This window comes from Hemibagrus wyckioides, linkage group LG11 (assembly GCF_019097595.1).
Source record: "Hemibagrus wyckioides isolate EC202008001 linkage group LG11, SWU_Hwy_1.0, whole genome shotgun sequence".
NCBI lineage: Eukaryota > Metazoa > Chordata > Actinopteri > Siluriformes > Bagridae > Hemibagrus > Hemibagrus wyckioides.
The window spans coordinates 2,258,352-2,280,851 of record NC_080720.1 but is presented as its reverse complement, the minus strand read 5'-3'; the positions used below and the strand labels follow the sequence as shown (position 1 = coordinate 2,280,851).

Below are 22,500 nucleotides of genomic sequence, written 5' to 3'. Positions count from 1 at the left end.
TCTCTTTCTGTCTCACTGTCTCTTTCCATCTCTCTCTCTCTCTCTCTCTCTCTCTCTCTCACTCTCTTTCCATCTCTCTCTTTCTCTCTCACTCTCTCTTTCCATATCTCTCTCTCTCTCTCTCTCACTCTCTCTTTCCATCTCTCTCTTTCTCTCTCTCACTCTCTCTTTCTATCTCTCTCTCTCTCTCTCTCTCTCTCTTTTTCTCACAAACTTAATGCAAACACAAACTGTGAAAATGTCGGAAAACTTCACCTTACACTCTAGAAAGCACTGGGACTGGAGACTCCTTCCAAAAACATCTTAAACAAAATTATTTTAAAAAACTTTACCATAACATCATTGTTTAAATTGTTTATTTATTCTATTAGGACAGTTTGAGCTAAAAGAAGCAGTTAAGCACGGTCGTTACATGCTTATGACACGTTTATAACACCCAGTTCAGATTCTTGACTCATAAAGAAATGGACAAAAAGTAATAAACACTCAGTATTAATAGATGTCTGTTTAAGTATCTAAAGCATACAACTTTACATTAAGTCTAATGTGTATAAATATTGGCGCCCACCATTCAGGGTCGTTTGTGTAATCGGACCAATTAACCTCTGTGGAGAAATGAATTCAGACAAATCAATTATTATTAATTAAGATAAATAAGCTGAATACAAGCGTTCATTATTTTCTTCGCATTACTCAAGGGAGTGTTCGTTTATTAAATTATGCTTTCAAGTCACTTGTGATGGAATAAAAATCCCTCAGTGGTGAAGGAGAAGCAGTGAGTCCGTGTGACTGCACACTGACCCTGCTCTTACCTCCTGCCTCTAATTAATCATCCTCGGATCAGCAGGACGCCGGTTCATTTGCAATTAAAATGCCTATTAAACACGTGAGTGAACATCTCCAGCAGGCCGGAGGGGTCAGGAGACTGAGGGAGTTCCACCGAAACTGCCACATCATGCAGAAACTCCGTCTGGAAGCGCAGACATCTTCTGTCAGGAGGGATCAGCGTCACAGACTCGCTCAGATCAGGAGAAGAAGATCAGAGGAAAGATAAATGCTTGGATTTGGATATGGAAATGGATAGAACTTGGGTTCTAGTGGTTCTAGTCCAGGTATATGAAGTTCCAACTGTTACCCATGTACATGAAGCGCCGCCTCTTATCCATGTTCATGTGTATGAAGCTCCACCTCTTACGTATGTACATGAAGCTCCACCTCTTATCTTTGTACATGAAGCTCCACCTCTTATCCATGTACATGAAGTGCCACCTCTTATCCATGTAAAGAGCTGCACCTCTTACCCTTGTCAATGAAACTCCGCCTCTTACCCATGTTCACGTACATGAAGTTCCAACTCTTACCCATGTACATGAAGCTCCGCCTCTTATCCATGTTCATGTATATGAAGCTCCACCTCTTATCCATGTTCATGTATATGAAGCTCCACCTCTTATGTATGTACATGAAGCTCTGCCTCTTATCCATGTTCATGAAGCTCTGCCTCTTACCCATGTACATGAAGCTCCACCTTTTATCAGTGTCCATGTACATGAAGCTCCACCTTTTATCAGTGTCCATGTACATGAAGCTCCGCCTCTTACCCATGTCATTGAAGCTCTACCTTTTATCCATATAAATGAAGCTCCGCCTCTTTCCCATGTTAACGTACATTAAGCACCACCTCTTATCCATGTTCATGAAGCTCCACCTCTTATCCATGTACATGAAGCTCCACCTTTTACCCATGTTCACGTACATGAAGCTCCACCTCTTATCCATGTTCACGTACATGAAGCTCCACCTCTTATCCTCTGACCCATGTCAGTGAAGCTCTACCTTTTATTCATGTACATGAAACTCCACCTCTTATCCATGTACATGAAGCTCCACCTCTTATCCATGTTCATGTACATGAAGCTCCACCTCTTATCCATGTACATGAAGCTCCACCTTTTACCCATGTTCATGAAGCTCCACCTCTTACTCATGTCCATGTGCAATCTCCAGCTCTTATTCTTGTCCATGAAGAATACTTGAAGCCCCACCCCTCATCTTTATAATTAATCACCACCTCTCAGTCATGTGCATATGTACAATGCCCCACCTCTTGTTCATGTCCATGTACATAGAGCCCCACCTCTCATAGAAGTTTACATTCACAAAACTCCGCCTCCCAAACAAATCCACATACACGAAGTTCCGCCTCCCATACAATTCTAATTACGTTCCAATTCCCATAAAATGTACACAAAGCCTCATCTGCTACATAAAGCTCCACCTCTCACATATACAGTGAGGGAAAAAATGATTTGATCCTCTGCTGATTTTGTACGTTTGCCCACTGTCAAAGAAATGACCAGTCTGTAATTTTAATGGTAGGTTTATCTGAACAGTGAGGGACAGAATAACAACAAAAAAATCCAGAAAAACACATTTCAGAAAAGTTCTACATTGATTTACATTTTAATGAGTGAAATAAGTATTTGACCCCAGATCAATCAGAAAGATTTCTGGCTCCCAGGTGTCTTTTATACAGGTAAGGAGCTGAGATTACAGTAGGAGCACTCTCGGGGAGTGCTCTTAATCTCAGCTCCTTAACTGTATGAAAGACACCTGTCCACAGAAGGAAGCAATCAATCAGATTCCAAACTCTCCATCATGGACAAGACCAAAGAGCTGTCCATGGATGTCAGGGACAAGATTGTAGACCTACACAAGGCTGGAATGAGCTATAAGACCATCGCCAAGCAGCTTGGTGAGAAGGTGACAACAGTTGGTGAGATTATTCCCAAATGGAAGAAACACAAAAGGACTGTCGATCTTCCTCGGTTTGGGGCTCCATGCAAGATCTCACCTCATGGAGTTTCAATGATCATGAGAACGGCGAGGAATCAGCCCAGAATTACACTGGAGGATTTTGTCAATGATCCCAAGGCAGCTGGGACCACAGTCACCAAGAAAACAATTGGTAACACACTACGCCGTGAAAGACTGAAATCCAGTAGCGCCCGCAAGGTCCCCCTGCTAAAGAAAGCACATGTACAGGACCATCTGAAGTTTGCCAGTGAACATCTGAATGATTCAGAGGAGAACTGGGTGAAAGTGTTGTGGTCAAATGAGACCAAAATCCAGCTCTTTGGCATCAACTCAACTCGCCGTGTATGAAGGAGGAGGAGGAATGCTGCCTATGACCCCAAGTACACCATCCCCACCATCAAACATGGAGGTGGAAACATTATGCCTTGGGGGTGTTTTTCTGCTAAGGGGACAGGACAACTGCACCGCATCAAAGGGACGATGGACGGAGCCATGTACCGTTACATCTTGGATGAGAACCTCCTTCCCTCAGCCAGGGCATTGAAAATGGGTCGTGGATGGAATGACCAGCCTGCCAATGACCCAAAACACACGGCCAAGGCAACAAAGGAGTGGTTCAAAAAGAAGCACATTAAGGTCCTGTAGTGGTCTAGGCAGTCTCCAGACCTTAATCCCATAGAAAATCTGTGGAGGGAGCTGAAGGGTCAGCCACTAAACCTTAATGACTTGGAGAGGATCTGCAAAGAGGAGTGGGCCCGAATTCCTTGAGATGTGAGATGTGTGTAAACCTGGTGGCCAACTACAAGAAATGTCTGACGTCTGTTATTGCCATCAAGGGTTTGCCACCAAGTACTAAGTCATGTTTTGCAAAGGGGTCAAATACTTATTTCACTCAGTAAAATGCAAATCAATGTAGAACTTTTCTGAAATGTGTTTTTCTGGATTTTTTTGTTGTTATTCTGTCTCTCACTGTTCAGATAAACCTACCATTAAAATTACAGACTGGTCATTTCTTTGTCAGAGGGCAAACGTACAAAATCAGCAGGGGATCAAATCATTTTTTCCCTCACTGTATCCATATATACAAAGCTCCACCTCCTATATTTGTTTCTATACGATAAGCCCCGCCTCCATGTACGTGTAAAGCGTTATGCATAAATCTAGAGGCACATTAAAAAAAGAAACAAATACAATTATTATTGAATACTTTTCACAAGTTATTATTTATTCACCCTAATTCAGCATTGTGGGTTATTTTGTGTAGATTTATGACCTGACGTCAAATTTCGAGAAGAAGAGTGAATATTTTTGCAATGGACTGTAAATAAACAACAAAAAAGCTACACGAATTCTTCTCTTGAACCCGACACCGCCGTGGTGTAAATAATGATCGTATCAAATAATATGAATATAAATAAGTGTATAATGAGCGCCCTAAGTAGTGTCATGAAGCTAGGCGTTGTATAATCAGCTTTAAAATAAAAATATACGGATATTTGTTGGGAAATGAGGCAGTGCTCCAAATCTGAGAAAACCTTTAGCATTGAATATTTTATGAATATTGATGTGAGTTAAATGACACATAAATAATGCATGCGGAATTTCTTACACCAGACACCTTTTAAGCAGCTTCGTGGGGCTTTATGGAATATTCATGACCTAGGAAAATTCTCCGTAATGAGTAACGGGAGAGAGCGATCTCACCACTGAACACGATGCTGGGAGGAGGAGGAGGAGGAGGATGATGATGTAGGACCTGCAAGAAATCTGCTGGAATAAGGGATTAAAGCGATTCGCGTGGAATTCTGGGGACGATTGGATATTTTGCGCTCTCTTTAGGATTTTAGTGTTTTGATGTGAGAGGAAAGAATCCCCCCCTCCACACACACACACACAAAACGCTGTTCTGTAAAAGAGAGAGAAAAACACTCCACACTTCTGTTTTTTTTCTCCCTGATATTGTGCTTGAGGCCGTCATTTTTTTGCGAGTGACACGCCACTTTGTGACGAGGCATCCATCTTGGATGATTATAGTGATTCTGCCAGTGTGAGAGCGACTCCTCTGGATTTAAGCGCAGAGAGAGAGTGTGTTTTTAGGACCATTGTGTTTGATAGAACTTAAAAGAGGCAGCATTTTTCAGAGCAGCATTCAAAGTAGCACAGTGAGTCAGTGTAGCAGCGCTCCTTTAAAATCACAGAGGCTCTCAGAGGTTCGGCCCCGAAAAGGATAAGATGGAAATAAATAGGATAAATCAATAAGGTAAATAACAGGAACGAGGTGGATGAGCCAAATGGATGAAAGTTGAAATTCTAAATTGAAATATGTGACAGTTTTTTTATCTGAAGATTTATTTGGACAAAAAGAATGTCCAGAGGGCTGTTAACATACATAAGCCGTTTATAGCTTCTGTTTTTCATCATCACTCCTGGAGTGATTCACTCACATTAATAAATGACTCCATTAGTGATTCACTCACATTAATAAATGACTCCTTTAGTGATTCACTCACATTAATTAATAACTGACTCCTGGAGCAGTTCACTCACATTAATAAATGACTCCTTGAGTGATTCACTCATATTTATAAAAGACTTCTCAAATGATTCATTCACATTGATAAATGATTCATTGAGCAATTCACTCACATTAATAAATGATTCATTGAACAATTCACTCACATTAATAAATAACTCCTTGAGTGATTCACTTACATTAATAAATGACTCCTGTAGTGATTCACTCACATTAATAAATGACTCCATTAGTGATTCACTCACATTAATAAATGACTCCTTTAGTGATTCACTCACATTAATTAATAACTGACTCCTGGAGCAGTTCACTCACATTAATAAATGACTCCTTTAGTGATTCGCTCACATTAATAACTGACTACTTGAATGATTCACTCACATCAATAACTGACTCCTTGAGCGATTCACTCACATTAATAAAAGACTTCTCAAATGATTCATTCACATTAATAACTGAGTTCCTGAGCGATTCACTAACATTAATAAATGACTCCTTTAGTGATTCATTCACATTAATAAATGACTCCTTGAGTGATTCACTCATATTAATAAATAGGATAAATCAATAAGGTAAATAAAGGAACGAGGTGGACGAGCCAGGTGGATGAAATTTGAAATTCTAAATTGAAATGTGTGACAGATTTTTTTATCTGAAGATTTATTTGGTTAAAAAGAATGACTATAAGGCTGCATAAATCATACATAAGCCATTTATGGCATCTTTCTTTCATCATTATTGTCTGTAAACTGTTTATTTCAATTTACAGTCCAATGTTATTTAATAGTTTTATATTTTTTCTCTTCTCTCTGCTAGGATTTGAAGTGTTTTTTTTTATTTATCCAAACATCACAACTTTTCTTGTCAAGTTGACATAATACTTGAGTCAAGTGACATAAGATGGTAATAACACTTATATCAGAATGTTACAGCAAGTGATTTTAGAGCAATTTTAGAGCAATTTCTGTCACAGACGACAACACCGGTCTCTAAATTTGTCCCGAGTAACTACATATAACTGTCATAACAGTGTCATAACAACCTTATGTCAACAAAATGCTATTTTAGTTGACTCAGGAGTTAATGCCAGCTTTACATAATTAACAAAAGAAATGTGTTAATAACACAACACCCGAGTCAAGTGACATAGTGTTTTGTTTAAGATGACATAAAGCACAGTTAACTGTAATTACAGTGTCATAACAGGGTCCTAACCATATGTAAATATCTAAATATAAGCAAAATATGAAAACATTTCTTAAGTTGAAATTTCAATAAATTTCTTTAATTAAATAGTCCATAAGAGCCCTTAATGTCTTTAATGAACCCTTAATGAGCCCTTGAGTGTATGGATGAAGTGCTATAAATGCTAACAAATGTGCCATTTTATAAAAAAAAAAAAAAAAAGGAAATTTTTAAAAAATATAGGAAGTTTAAAAAAATCATTAGTTTTTTCAGAGAGGGCATTTATTAACTGATTGAGTGATTGAATCTGAGTTCTTCTTGTCTTCCTGCAGATTGTCCATCGCACTCTGGCGGCCATGTTGGGATCACTGGCCGCTCTGGCAGCTCTGGCCTATGTTGGAGACGTATGTGTTTGTGTTTTCTTCATCTTTACACACTAAAACATGTTTACATTCATTATTATTACATTATTATTAATAACTGACTTCTCATATGATTCACTTATATTAATAAATGACTCCTCAAGCGATCCCCTGACATTAATAAATGACTCGTCACGTGATTTAGCTGCACTGATAAATCATTCATGCAATTTATTTACGTTAAGATTCACTCATATTAATAAAAGTCTTCTCAAAAGATTTGCTCACATTAATAAACGATTCCTTGAGTGAATCACTCACATTAATAAATAATTCCATAGGTGATTCATTCACATTAATAAGTGATTCTATAGATGATTCATTCACATTAATAAATGACTCCTTGAGTGATTCACGCCCTTTAAAAATGGACTCCTTGAGTGATTCACTCACATTAATAAATGACTCCCTGAGTGATTGACTAGCATTAATAAATGACTGATAGAGTGATTCACCCCCCTTAATAACGGGCTCCTTGAGTGATTTACTTACATTAGTAAATGATTCCTTGTGTGATTCACTCACATTATTAACTGATTCTTTGAGTGATTTACTCACCTTAATAAATGACTGCTAGAGTGATTCACTCACATTAATAAAAGATTTCTTGGGTGATTCACTCATATTAAAAAATGATTCCTTGATTAATTCACTCACATTAATAAATGATTCCTTGATTAATTCACTCACATTAATAACTGACTCCCTAAATGATTCATTCACATTAATAAATTACTCCTTGAGTGATCCACTCACATTAATAAATGACTCCTTAAGTGATTCCCTCACATTAATAAATTACTCTGAGCAATTCACTCTCATTAATAAATGATTCCATAGGTGATTTACTCACATTAATAAATGACTCCTTGAGTGAGTCACTCACTATAATAAATGATTCCTTGAGTGATTCACTCATTAATAAATAACTATTCATGTGATTTGATTCATCCCTACATCCTGTTTAAAAAACAATTGATTATTTATTTATTTTTTTATTTTTGACAAAAATAGTTCTATTTTTTGTTTTAAAAACCTAGAAGCAGGAATCCTGAAAGCGTCCTTGGTGACGTGATTCTGGAGGGTTAAAGAGTGGCCGACTCCGAGAGCGTGTTTAATTAACTAGCAGTGAAGTGACGGTCATTAGCGCTGATTAGCGGAGAGTGAGAATAAATTTCCCTGCCATCTCAGAGAGTAGTGTTAGAGAGTGTTTCAGTGAACAGAGAATGGAGCTGTAATCACTGCCAGGGTTTAGAATAATACATTATTTACAAAAAATCTCGAGCTGAATCGGTGTGTTCTAGACCACATTAGGATGTAATATCACTCTAATGATGGAGGGAGAACTCTGACTGGAGGAGGAGAAGAACTCTCTTTTTCTTTTTCATTTTAAATGGAAAGCCTTTTTTTAAACCAGTCTTTCACATTACTTTCTCATATTTAACTTTTAATTGAATCTATATTTAAATATTATATTTAATATTTAACATCTTTTTTTCTTTACAATTTTTCTTCGTTTTCTTTCCATGTTTTTTTTCTTTTTTGTATTTTAAGTTTTTTAAAGTATGTCATGTTTTCCTTTTTCTTTTTTTCCCTTATAAACATTTAATATTGAACATAATTTTTCACTTTTTGTAGTTAAAGTTTCTTTTTTTGTTTTATATGTTTTAAGTACTCAATTTTTGCCTCTTTTTCTTTCCTTATTAATATTTAATCCATCCATCTATCCAGCTGTCTATCTATCTGTCTGTCTGTCTATCTATCTGTCTATATGTATATTTTTGTCTCTCCCACTTTTTGGGGTTTAAAAATAAAAAATATAAAATTATTACTAACTTTGTGTGGGTGTGTTTGTTTGTGTGTGTGTGTGTGTTTGTTTGTGTGTGTGTGTGTGTGTGTTTGCAGAGGCCCAGTCTGATGACGGTTGTGGAGTGGATCGACTTTGAAACGTTGGCCTTGTTGTTTGGCATGGTGAGCAAACACACTTTTACCCCCCCCCCCCACGCACACACACACACACACACACACTTAACATACATTACATGTTGTGTAACGTCTGGGAATCAAGTTCTAAACAGTCGTTCCCTCGCCAACCTTTCTATGAGTCACTGATTGTCTCCTTGAATGACTCACTGACATTAATAAATGACTCACTGACTCATTGAGTGATTCACATCAATAAATGGCTGATTAAATGATTCTCTTACATCGATAAATGATTCCACAAGTGATTCATTTACATTAATAAATGACTTATTAAGTGAATTATTTACATTAATAAAAGTTCCATAGAGTAATTAATTTATACATTTTACATTAATAAATGACTCCTCAAGTGATTCACTTACTTAAATAAAACATTTCTTTTGCAATTTTATAAATTATTTAGAATAATTTAAGTCCTGTAACAGAATAATTAATTAATGAATAATTAATGAATAAATAATGATATTATTTTTATTCACTGTAGATGTAAAGTGTATTATTTAGTACGATATAATAATTTTTTAGATCAAATAAAGTTACATGTTTAAGTGTAAGTGGTTAAAGTAAATCCTGCAGCAGGCCTGAGATCAGCATGGAGTTTAACCAAGCCAGAGACTGCTTTTCTTTTCTTTTCTTTTCTTTTCTTTTCTTTTCTTTTCTTTTCTTTTCTTTTCTTTTCTTTTCTTTTCTTTTCTTTTCTTTTCTTTTCTTTTCTTTTCTTTTCTTTTCCTCTTTTAGTTCTTTTAGTTCTTCTTGGTGAGTTGACATGTGATTTTCTTTAATGTGTTAAAACCACAACCACTTAGCTTCCAAAAACACAACCTCTCACGTCATACGCTATTAGATCATTACGTCGCCATGGAAACAAACGCGTCTAATCAATGTACATTAGGATCTTTCATTGTAGACGAAATAGAAGAAAGAAAATGAAGGAAGGTTGGAGTGAAAGTGAAATGAATCGCAGCATGTGGTGTATGTTTTATCTCTAGCATCGACTGATAGTGGCGTGGAGTGCAAAAGTTTACGCACCCTTAGTATATAATGAAGCAGAACAGACTTTTAGATACTTTTATAACGATGTAAATATATACGTAAATATAACGGTACATTATTTTTCAAAAATGCAAATAAATATTATCGCTTTAATCAGATGAACTTAAGTAATATATAAATAAAAATATGGCAGTGTCTGTTCCGCTATCAGTGGTTCTCCTGTTTTTATTACACCGTATTAAAGCTTTAAGCTCCACCCACTTTGCCATCACATCATGCCAAAGTATATATTTTTAATTTTTGTAAACAGCAGATTTACCGATATGTTTGTCAATTTATGCAAATACATTTCCTTCATAAACACACACACACTAAGATAGAGGGAAACATTAAAACAGACTGTAGTTTAAATATATATATATATATATGTGTATATATTATTTATGATTTTTAAAAATTAGAAATCTGACTTTGTAGCTATTAGTAAACTGTTTATTTCTGTCTCTGATTAGAAAGATATCAGAAAAGGCTTTCCCAAAATGTTCATAATTTTTAGAATGATGTTAGATTTATATAAAACATTATCATAACAATTAAAAATTGAGTAAAAATTAAAGGTTAAATTAAAAGAAACATCGATTCATTTTTATAAAATAGTAAAATGTTTTGAAATTATATTTTCCTGTGGATTAATTATAAATTTATATATATATTTATATATACACTACCAGTCAAAAGTTTGGACACACCTTCTAATCCCATGGTGTTTCCTGATGTTTATTTCTCTCTACATTGTAAAACAATGCTGAAGGCGGCCGAAATCCACAATAATGTCCTTTGAACAGTTGATATTGAGATATGTCTGCTACTGATGCTCTGTAAAGCCTTCATAACGCCTCTAATCTGAGGTGCTGTTAATTGGTGATTTCTGAGGCTGGTCACTCTAAATGAACTTCTCCTCTGCAGCAGAGGTCAGTTTTGGTCTTGTTTTACTGGGAGGGTCTTCATGTGAGACAGTTTCATCATGGTGCTTGATGGGTTTTGTAAATGCACTTGACAATACTGTCCTTGTAAGAACTATTCCAGAACACCTGACCTTCGTGTCTTAAAATAACAACTGACTGTTTTTTGTTGTCGTTACATATGGATTACTGAAGTCCATGTGTGTTATTTCATAGTTTTGAAATCTCCAGGATTCTTCTAGAATGTAGAAAATAAATCCCTAAACAAAAAACATTGAATTAGAAGGTGTGTCCAAACTTTTGACTAGTAGTCTGTATATATATATATATATATATATTTTTTTTTTTTCATATTGTTTTTAAGTAATTTACAATTGTAATTTTTTTGAAATACTCTCAGAATATACGAGAAACACCTGAGTCTCAAAACGTTCAGATTTGGACATTTTTTCTTCTCTCTTTCAGATGATTTTGGTGGCCATTTTTTCAGAGACTGGCTTTTTTGATTATTGTGCTGTAAAGGTGAGTTTTTTTCTCCAGTTTCAGTTCAATTTCTGTGCAAAAACAATGAAATGCTAAAATAATAATAATAATAATAATAATAATAATAATAATAATATATTTTATACAGGTAAAAAGATATAAGCAGTAACAGAAGGAACAAAATAATTATATATAAAATATAAAAATATATAATAAAAAGTGAGTTAATAAATACAATTTAATACACTAATAATAACTGATATTATTATTATTATTGATAATAATTATAAAATAATATAAAAAATATAGGAATATCAAAAATAGTAATAATAATTGAAAAACCTGTAAAAGTAATGTGTAAAAAATATAGGCAAATAATCAGTTTAAACCCCAAAATTGTTAAAGCAGTGATAGATCTAAACCTAATCTAAATTTGTCAAAAATATCTGGAGTTAAACAAGCGATGAAGGAGGTGACGATGTGCGATGGTATAAACCGTCGAAATCACAAGCTTTGTGTTTGTACTTGATTGAAATAAATTCCCAGAATTCCCTCTGATCCAGGCGAGTCAGTGCCCTCTGACTGGTGAATCCGTGGCTCTCGGAAGCTCTCGGCTCTGAAGGTTGGAACCGTGTAGGAACGACAGAGGGAGAGTGGGATAGACATGATGAAAGACCTGGAAACGCATCATTCCCTATCTTTTCCTTTCAGAATGTTCCGGATTTAAACCTGACGCGTTCACCACAGATTACCAGGACATGGCATCTTTTTTTTTTTATTGAAAATTTAAATCTGTCAGAAATGACTTGATGATGAAATCCTGGTGTGTGTGTGTGTGTGTGTGTGTGTGTGTGTGTGTGTGTGGATCAAGTTTAATTTGAGAGATGTGACATCACAGGTGGATTGTCGCAGCAACCGTGATGCTTCTCGATTAGAACGACGCCAAACAGACAGACAGATATGAAGCGTTTCCATGGCGACCGCATCACACAAGCCCATCTCTCTCTCTCTCTCTCTCTCTCTCTGTGTGTGTGAAATATTCTTTAGTCCTACAACACGCACTTGAAGAAATTCTCCCTCCCGGTGTTCAGTCTTTCAAAGGAAAAGACCAGAAATATCGATTCTGAGCGCTGAGTCTCTGTGCAGTGAGGAAAGAAGAAACTAAATTCCAGCTCATCCCGTGACGCTGCCTTTCACTACTCTTACCTTTATTATTTTAAATCCTAAAATCCACTGCCAAACTTAGTGAAAGCTCTGGATTTTCTCAATGAGTACACTTCTAAACTGAATTTAAGATTTTATACTGTGGTTCATGACAACAATCAAGATGAGGGCGGAGCTTCTGAAGAGAAACCGAGCTAATTGGTCGGTGTGTTTGAAGCCTCTGAGGATGAAATTGCTAATCATTTGATGTAGAAACCTGGTGATTAGACACCTTATGAATAGGTTTAATAGTATAGGTTTAATATCATAGTTTTATTATGCAAAATGTTTTTTATTCTATTTTTTATTCATTAATATGTAATATTTTATTATTATTATTATTATTATTATTATTATTATTATTATTATTATTATTATATTAATATTGCATTATAATATATAATAATTTTAATATTTTTTAACAAATAGTAAAATATTTTGTGTTTTTTATTTGAATAATGTATTAGTCATAATATTAAAAAAATAATATTTTTTTAAATAATTTATTTTGTAAATATTTTAAATTATATAATAAAAATTATGTGCTTAAAGTCTCTGTGCCTGAAATTGCTAAACATTGGACACCCTTGGAAACCTGGTGATTAGAAACCTTATAGATAGGTTTATTAATTTAATATCATAGTTTTATTATGCATAAAGTTTAAAAAATTTTTGAATTTTCAAAAAAAAATATTGATACTTTACAAATACTAAAATATATTGTCTTTTCTATTTCAATATGGAATTGGTCTTATTAAAAATACTGATTATTTTTATATAAAAATAATTATGTAAAAAATATATATTAAATAATAAAATGAGAAAAATAATAAAATTAAATTATTGATAATTAAATAATAAAAAAACAAAATATTTTTGTATAAAAATAATGTATTAAAAAATATGAAATAATAAAAATAATTTAAAAAATAAAAATATTAAAAATAAGAATTATTTTTGTTTCAAAAATAATGTATGTAATAAATATTTTTACTTATGAAAAATTAGATGTTTAAAGTCTCTTTGCATGAAATAGCTAACAGTTGGATGTAGAATCTTGTGGAAGGATGTTTTGGCTCTGATGTGGCGTCTACTGATGCGTATATAAAGTATGCAGGCGAGGCCAGACCAGAAAACTCCTCTGTATTGAACATTTCAGAAATCTCTGGACAAAGTTCTCCTTACGATATCTCTACACTGTTGTTTATGTTGTGTGTCCTCCTCACAGTCCCCCTGAATGAGCTGTTACTATAGGAACTCTGAACTTTTTTTTCTCTGGCTAAACCCCCATAGCATTATATTTGGAGAAATGAAATCTGTAAATGAATCTGAAACATGTGATGATCATGTAAGCTGAGTTTCCTCTCTGTTTATCTGTTGCTCTTCCGCTGACCTTTTTACACTCATGTTTATTTCAAGTCTACATTTATTTCCTTAAAGAATTCAGAGTTTTCTGTAATTGTTGATGAGGGGTGTTTGCTGCACAGGCGTATCAGCTGTCCAGAGGACGAGTTTGGCCGATGATCATCATCCTGTGTCTCATCGCCGCCATTCTGTCCGCGTTCCTCGATAACGTCACCACCATGATGCTCTTCACCCCCGTCACCATCAGGTACGGAGAAAATGGTCACCTACCTAAAAAAAAAAAGAAAAAAAGAATATATATGTATATATAGGTATATATATATATGTATATATATATATATATATATATATATATATATATATATATATATATATATATATGAATTAATTATTTTTTAAAATAATATAATCATTTTATTTATCCTAGATTTAATAGTGTTATAGTTTAATATCATTGTCTTATGGATTTTAGAAGTTTAAATAAAGTTAAAGTTAGAAGCAAAGAAAGCTAGAATTATGTAGTAATAATAATAATAATAATAATAATAATAATAATAATAATAGGAATTTTTGTTAAGAAATCATAAAAAAATAAAACTCATTAAATTCAGTAAATTAAGTTCAGTAATTTATTATCTCAGTCTTATGCAAATTTTATTTCAATATTTTTTGAATATTTATTTCATACTTTATAAATAGCATTTTTTTTAAGAAATGAAAAAACAAATGAAAATAAAACTTATTACAAAAAATTAAAAATACATAAATAAATAGTTTTGTTAATTTACTATCTTATTCTTATGCAAAATAATTTAAATATTTTTTTAAATTAAAAAATATATTTACACTTTATAAATAGTAAAATATTTTGTTTTTATTTATAATATGGTCTTATTAGGAATAATACTAATTATATTTTGCATGAAAAAAGATTTTTTTTATAAATATTTTTAATTATGAAAAATATTAGATTTAAAAATATGTATTCTTTAAAAACTATAGTGTATATTACAGTAAAAATAAAAATAAATACTAAAGAAAAATTCCAGACATTATTATTTTATAATTACTGTGAATAAAAAATGAATGAATGAATAAAAAGTATTTATTTATTTATTAGTACATATTTTACAATAAAAATAATTTTAAAAATTACTAAAGGTTTCAGTGGAATATTTCTGATAATAATACTCTTAAAAAATAACAATATAAAATCTGTTTTATTTTTAATTAAATAAGATTTAATCCATACCATAATCATTATTATTTTTAAATTAATGTCACTCTACACGCTCTTTAAGACGTTTTAAACTCATTTCTGAGATCTACTTGTTTTCCAGATGCTTTCTCTCTCTCTCTCTCTCTCTCTCTCTCTCTCTCTCTCTCTCTCTCTGTCTTTCTGTCTCTGTCTGTCTGCCTGTGTGTGAGACTCTTTCCTCTTTCTCTTTTTCTTTCTCTCTGTCTGTCTTTGTCTGTCTCTCTCTTTCTTTGTCTGTGTCTCTGTCTCTTTATCTTTCTCTCTTTCTGTCTCTGTCTGTCTGTCTGTCTCTCTGCCTGTCTGTCTGTCTGTCTCTCTCTGTCTGTCCCTTTTTTCTCTCTCTCTCTGTCTGTCCCTCTCTCTCTCTCTCTCTCTCTCTGTCTGTCTGTCTCCTCAGTGTTTATAAAATCCTGTGATTATTTGTATTCCTGTAGATGTTTGTGAGGTTCAGCAGCGTGGAGTTTAGCTGTGTTCCTCATAAAGACGATAGATTTCATGCATAAACACGATCACGAGATACACAACTCTCTCTGAAACACACACACACACACACACACACACATCATTAACTGCATCTACACACACGTCAAAGGACTGAGCGTTTAAATATGGATGAGATTTGTAATGAACTCTTGGGGATGAACAAACACACACACACACACACACACACACAGGAATGTGACAGATCAGGAACAGGGAACAGTTGAAGAGGTGATTTGCCTATGCAAATACTGAATGTGATTTATCAGGGCTAATGACTGGATCATCTTCATCTTCACACTCGCAGTAATGAGGGAACCCTGATGAAGAACTCCGCCTCGGTTCTGTCCTCCTTCCTCTCTTTGTTGTTGTTGTTGTTGTTGTTACTGATGAGATTTTTTTTTTCTTTTTTTCTTAAATTTATTTATAAACTGCCTTTTTGTAATATTATGACTGGCATTAATGCTACAGAGGAAAAACACCTCTGTCTGTCTCTCCCTCCCTATGTCTAAGTGTGTTTGTGTGTTTGTGTCTGTCTCTGCCTCCCTATGTATGTCCATCTGTCTGTCTGTGTGTCTGTCTCTGTCTCATTCTCTGTCTGTCTCTGACATTCCCTCCCTATGTCTGTCTGACTGTCAGACGTCTCTCTCTCTCTATTCTCACTTTCTGTCTCTGTCTGTCTGTCTCTCTTTCTCACTCTCTGTCTCTGTCTGTCTTTCTCTGTCTCTCTCTCTGTCTTTCTGTCTCTCTCTGTCTGTCTGTTTGTCTGTTTCTGTCTGTTTCTCTTTCTGTCTGTTTTTCTCTGCCTCTCTGTCTCTCTCTCTGTCTGTCTCTCTTTCTCTCTCTCTCTCTCTCTCTCTCTCTCTCTCTCTCTCTCTCTCTCTCTCTCTCTCTCTCTCTCTCTTTCTCTATCTCTGTAATGATTCATCACCAAAAAATTACGTTCATTATTAGACATTCTGTTTCCTGTCCCCAGGTGTTTGATATAGGTGTGTGTGTGTGTGTGTGTTTGAATACAGATTATGTGAGGTGCTGAATTTAGACCCCAGACACGTCCTGATCGCAGAGGTCGTCTTCACCAACATCGGCGGAGCTGCAACGGCGGTCGGAGATCCCCCCAACGTCATCATCGTCTCCAACCAAGACCTGCGCAAGAAGGTATAATACTAATACTAATAATAATAATGATAATAATAATAACAAGAGTATTATAAATTAAAAATAAGACTTCTAAACCATTCATTTTTTTGTTAGATATTTTACTATTAAATATCTTACTTAATATAACTTAAGTTTAATCTACAAAGTTGTTGATAAAATGGTACAATCCAATTTTTCTGTAATCATATTTATCAAATCTTTATATAAATCTTCTGCTCAGAACTTGGTGTGATGGTGACTTTAATACAGTCAAGTTTAATAACTTTGTTGTTGGAATAAATGCTAAGTCATCATTAGCGAAAAGAAACAAATCTAGCTAGCAAATTCACCAAATTTAAGCTAACTCACCTGAACATTTTGTTTTTATCCTTCTGGCGTCTCGTCCTGAATAAATCATCGGCAAAATCCAAGAGAAGCGAGTGAGGGTTTTACTAAAATACGGTTTCAGTGTGGGCGCTGGGGTGAATAAAGACGGATGATCTTTAATGAAGAAAAGAAATAAATGAGGGTTTCGTTAATTGGTTCATCATTTGAGAAGAACAGTTTGAAGGACAGAACGAAGGTTTTAAGAGTAAACATTATTTCATCATGAACGTCCTTGATGGAGAGAATAAACATTAAATGCAGTTCCACAGTGATGAAGAATGTAGAATTCATTAAAAGTAACTTTTACTCTAAAAGTAAAAACAACAACTCAAGGATTTTGAACATTTTTAACCCCAAAGCAACAGAAATGGAGATTTTCAATCAGTATAAAGAACTGAATGATGTTCAGGCTGCGGTGTTGAGTCTGTCGGCTTTCAGTGTGTGTTAGATGTGTGTTTTTCCCTCTGTTGGAGAACCTTACACAGAATTTTCCTGGTTGAAGATGAAATCTGAGCTGCTTTTTAGATGAACAAGCACTTGGAGAACATCTCAGAGAGCAGGAATGGGTTTGAGATCAACATTTACTTTGAAGATACAAATATTTCTGTGGAGTTAAATGAACTGTTTTTGTTTTTTTAAATATATATCACCGCTAGTCGGCTAAAAACAGAAATCCTTCTGAAACACTACAAATTCTTAAAGTCCTGAGTGTCTACTTTCATATGAGCTTCATATTAACCTCCACTGTGGATCATTGAAATATTTTACTCAAATATGAAATTTTATTTACAGCATTTTTACACTGCCTTGCCAAAAGTATTGGTTGACCCAAATCATTGAGTTCAGGTGTTGTTTTTCAGGGGTTGGGCTCCGCCCCTTAGTTCCAGTAAAAGGAACTCTTACCAAGACATTTTGGACAATTTCATGCTCTTTGTGGGAACAGTTTGGGGATGACCCCTTCCTGTTCCAACATGACTGCACACCAGTGACCAAAGCAAGGTCCATAAAGACATGGATGAGTGAGTTTGGTGTGGAGGAACTTGACTGGCCTGCACAGAGTCCTGACCTCAACCCCACAGAGCACCTTTGGGATGAATTAGAGTGGAGACTGAGAGCCAGACCTTCTCATCCAACATCAGTGTCTGACCTCACAAATGCTCTTCTAGTGGAACGGTCAAAAATTCCCATAAACACACTCCTAAACCTTGTGGAAATCTTTCCCAGAAGAGTTGAAGCTGTTCTAGCTGTAAAAACTCCATATTACATTCATGTGCATGTAAAGGCAGACGTCCCAAAACTTTTGGCAATATAGTGTATATAATTAGTAGTATAGTATATAGTAATAGTATTCTATTAGTATTCTATTATTTATTTATATATATATAGTGTTGTAGTTTAATATCGTCTTATGGATTTCTTAGAAGTTTTTCTAGAAATAAAAAGCAAGTTAGAATATGTGTGTGTGTGTGTGTGTGTGTGTGTGAGTGTGTGTGTGTGTGTGTGTGTGTGTGTGTGTGTGTGAGTGTGTGTGTGTGTGTGTGTGAGTGTGTGTGTGTGTGTGTGTGTGTGTGTGTGTGTGTGGGGCGGGGTTTGATGTACAGTTTATGCTCAGAGTTCAGAGCTTTATTCTGATTTATCGGTCATTTAACAGCGAGGTGAATTTACTCGCCGCGTGACTCCGGGGCAGTGGAGGTGACAGAGCCGTTTATAACCCTGAGAGACGACCCCATTCTGACCCCGCCACAGGCAACAGGAAGTGTGTGTGTGTGTGTGTGTGAGTGTGTGAGTGTAATTACCTGAGATCAGAAACGAGGTGTTTATATTAATGTGTGTTTAAGTGCTTGGAATTGAGTGAAGCACAAAACTCAGATGGAGATGATGACAAAAGGCGTTTGTGTGTGTGTTTGTGTGTGTGTGTTTGTGTGTGTGTGTTTGTGTGTGTGTGTTTGTGTGTGTGTGTGTTTGTGTGTGTGTGTTTGTGTGTGTGTGTGTGTGTGTGTGAGAGAGAGAGAGAGAGAGAGAGCGAGCTTTCATCTCTAGAGCTGGATGCTGATGAAAGTTTCTGCTTAAAGCTGCCTTCATATTAGGTGTGTGTGTGTGGGGGGGTGAGAATCTCTGATCCACGTTTGAGGTAAGATCCACAGGTGAGGTGAGAAGATTTGATCCACGCGTGAGGTGAGAATCTTTGATCCACGTGTGAGGTGAGAAGATTTGATCCACGTGTGAGGTGAGATCCACGTGTGAGGTGAGAAGCTCTGATCCACGTGTGAGGTGAGATCCATGTGTGAGGTGAGAAGCTCTGATCCACGTGTGAGGTGAGAAGATCTGATCCACGCGTGAGGTGAGAATCTTTGATCCACGTGTGAGGTGAGAAGATCTGATCCATGCGTGAGGTGAGATCCACGTGTGAGGTGAGAAGCTCTGATCCACGTGTGAGGTGAGAAGCTCTGATCCACGTGTGAGGTGAGATCCACGTGTGAGGTGAGAAGCTCTGATCCACGTGTGAGGTGAGAAGATCTGATCCATGTGTGAAGTGAGAAGCTCTGATCCACGTGTGAGGTGAGATCCATGTGTGAGGTGAGAAGCTCTGATCCACGTGTGAGGTGAGAAGCTCTGATCCACGTGTGAGGTGAGATCCACGTGTGAGGTGAGAAGCTCTGATCCACGTGTGAGGTGAGAAGATCTGATCCATGTGTGAGGTGAGAATCTTTGATCCACATGTGAGGTGAGAAGCTCTGATCCACGTGTGAGGTGAGATCCACGTGTGAGGTGAGAAGCTCTGATCCACGTGTGAGGTGAGAAGATCTGATCCATGTGTGAGGTGAGAATCTTTGATCCACATGTGAGGTGAGAAGATCTGATCCATGTGTGAAGTGAGAAGCTCTGATCCACGTGTGAGGTGAGATCCACGTGTGAGGTGAGAAGCTCTGATCCACGTGTGAGGTGAGAAGATCTGATCCATGTGTGAGGTGAGAAGATCTGATCCATGTGTGAGGTGAGAATCTTTGATCCACATGTGAGGTGAGAAGCTCTGATCCACGTGTGAGGTGAGAAGCTCTGATCCACGTGTGAGGTGAGATCCACGTGTGAGGTGAGAAGCTCTGATCCACGTGTGAGGTGAGAAGATCTGATCCATGTGTGAGGTGAGAATCTTTGATCCACATGTGAGGTGAGAAGATCTGATCCATGTGTGAAGTGAGAAGCTCTGATCCACGTGTGAGGTGAGATCCACGTGTGAGGTGAGAAGCTCTGATCCACGTGTGAGGTGAGAAGATCTGATCCATGTGTGAGGTGAGAAGATCTGATCCATGTGTGAGGTGAGAAGATCTGATCCATGTGTGAGGTGAGAATCTTTGATCCACATGTGAGGTGAGAAGATCTGATCCACGTGTGAGGTGAGAAGATCTGATCCATGTGTGAGGTGAGAATCTTTGATCCACATGTGAGGTGAGAAGCTCTGATCCACGTGTGAGGTGAGATCCACGTGTGAGGTGAGAAGCTCTGATCCACGTGTGAGGTGAGATCCATGTGTGAGGTGAGAAGCTCTGATCCACGTGTGAGGTGAGATCCACGTGTGAGGTGAGAAGATCTGATCCACGCGTGAGGTGAGAATCTTTGATCCACATGTGAGGTGAGAAGCTCTGATCCACGTGTGAGGTGAGAAGCTCTGATCCACGTGTGAGGTGAGAAGCTCTGATCCACGTGTGAGGTGAGAAGATCTGATCCACGTGTGAGGTGAGAAGCTCTGAGCCATGTGTGAGGTGAGAAGATCTGATCCACGTGTGAGGTGAGAATCTCTGATCCATGTGTGAGGTGAGAAGCTCTGATCCACGTGTGAGGTGAGATCCATGTGTGAGGTGAGATCCACGTGTGAGGTGAGAAGCTCTGATCCACGTGTGAGGTGAGATCCATGTGTGAGGTGAGAAGCTCTGATCCACGTGTGAGGTGAGATCCACGTGTGAGGTGAGAAGATCTGATCCACGCGTGAGGTGAGAATCTTTGATCCACATGTGAGGTGAGAAGCTCTGATCCACGTGTGAGGTGAGATCCACGTGTGAGGTGAGAAGATCTGATCCATGCGTGAGGTGAGATCCACGTGTGAGGTGAGAAGCTCTGATCCACATGTGAGGTGAGAAGCTCTGATCCACGTGTGAGGTGAGAAGCTCTGATCCACATGTGAGGTGAGAAGCTCTGAGCCACGTGTGAGGTGAGAAGATCTGATCCATGTGTGAGGTGAGAAGATCTGATCCATGTGTGAGGTGAGAAGCTCTGATCCACGTGTGAGGTGAGAAGCTCTGATCCACATGTGAGGTGAGAAGCTCTGAGCCACGTGTGAGGTGAGAAGATCTGATCCATGTGTGAGGTGAGAAGATCTGATCCATGTGTGAGGTGAGAAGATCTGATCCATGTGTGAGGTGAGAAGATCTGATCCACGTGTGAGGTGAGAAGATCTGATCCACGTGTGAGGTGAGAAGATCTGATCCATGTGTGAGGTGAGAAGCTCTGATCCATGTGTGAGGTGAGATCCATGTGTGAGGTGAGAAGCTCTGATCCACGTGTGAGGTGAGAAGATCTGATCCATGTGTGAGGTGAGAATCTTTGATCCACATGTGAGGTGAGAAGATCTGATCCATGTGTGAAGTGAGAAGCTCTGATCCACGTGTGAGGTGAGATCCACGTGTGAGGTGAGAAGCTCTGATCCACGTGTGAGGTGAGAAGATCTGATCCATGTGTGAGGTGAGAAGATCTGATCCATGTGTGAGGTGAGAAGATCTGATCCATGTGTGAGGTGAGAATCTTTGATCCACATGTGAGGTGAGAAGATCTGATCCACGTGTGAGGTGAGAAGATCTGATCCATGTGTGAGGTGAGAATCTTTGATCCACATGTGAGGTGAGAAGCTCTGATCCACGTGTGAGGTGAGATCCACGTGTGAGGTGAGAAGCTCTGATCCACGTGTGAGGTGAGATCCATGTGTGAGGTGAGATCCACGTGTGAGGTGAGAAGCTCTGATCCACGTGTGAGGTGAGATCCATGTGTGAGGTGAGAAGCTCTGATCCACGTGTGAGGTGAGATCCACGTGTGAGGTGAGAAGATCTGATCCACGCGTGAGGTGAGAATCTTTGATCCACATGTGAGGTGAGAAGCTCTGATCCACGTGTGAGGTGAGATCCACGTGTGAGGTGAGAAGATCTGATCCATGCGTGAGGTGAGATCCACGTGTGAGGTGAGAAGCTCTGATCCACATGTGAGGTGAGAAGCTCTGATCCACGTGTGAGGTGAGAA

The 22,500-nt window shown here is 37.1% G+C and overlaps 1 protein-coding gene across 1 annotated transcript in view; it reads left to right on the top strand.

Annotated features, from left to right (window-relative positions):
* oca2 (oculocutaneous albinism II) overlaps positions 1–22,500 on the top strand; it is a 138,223-nt gene that overhangs the window by 37,886 nt on the left and 77,837 nt on the right. The window contains exons 10-14 of the mRNA XM_058401977.1: positions 6,868–6,939; positions 8,863–8,928; positions 11,364–11,420; positions 14,072–14,196; positions 16,707–16,845. Coding sequence (XP_058257960.1) covers positions 6,868–6,939; positions 8,863–8,928; positions 11,364–11,420; positions 14,072–14,196; positions 16,707–16,845 — 459 coding nt within the window. The remainder of the gene's footprint in view (positions 1–6,867; positions 6,940–8,862; positions 8,929–11,363; positions 11,421–14,071; positions 14,197–16,706; positions 16,846–22,500) is intronic.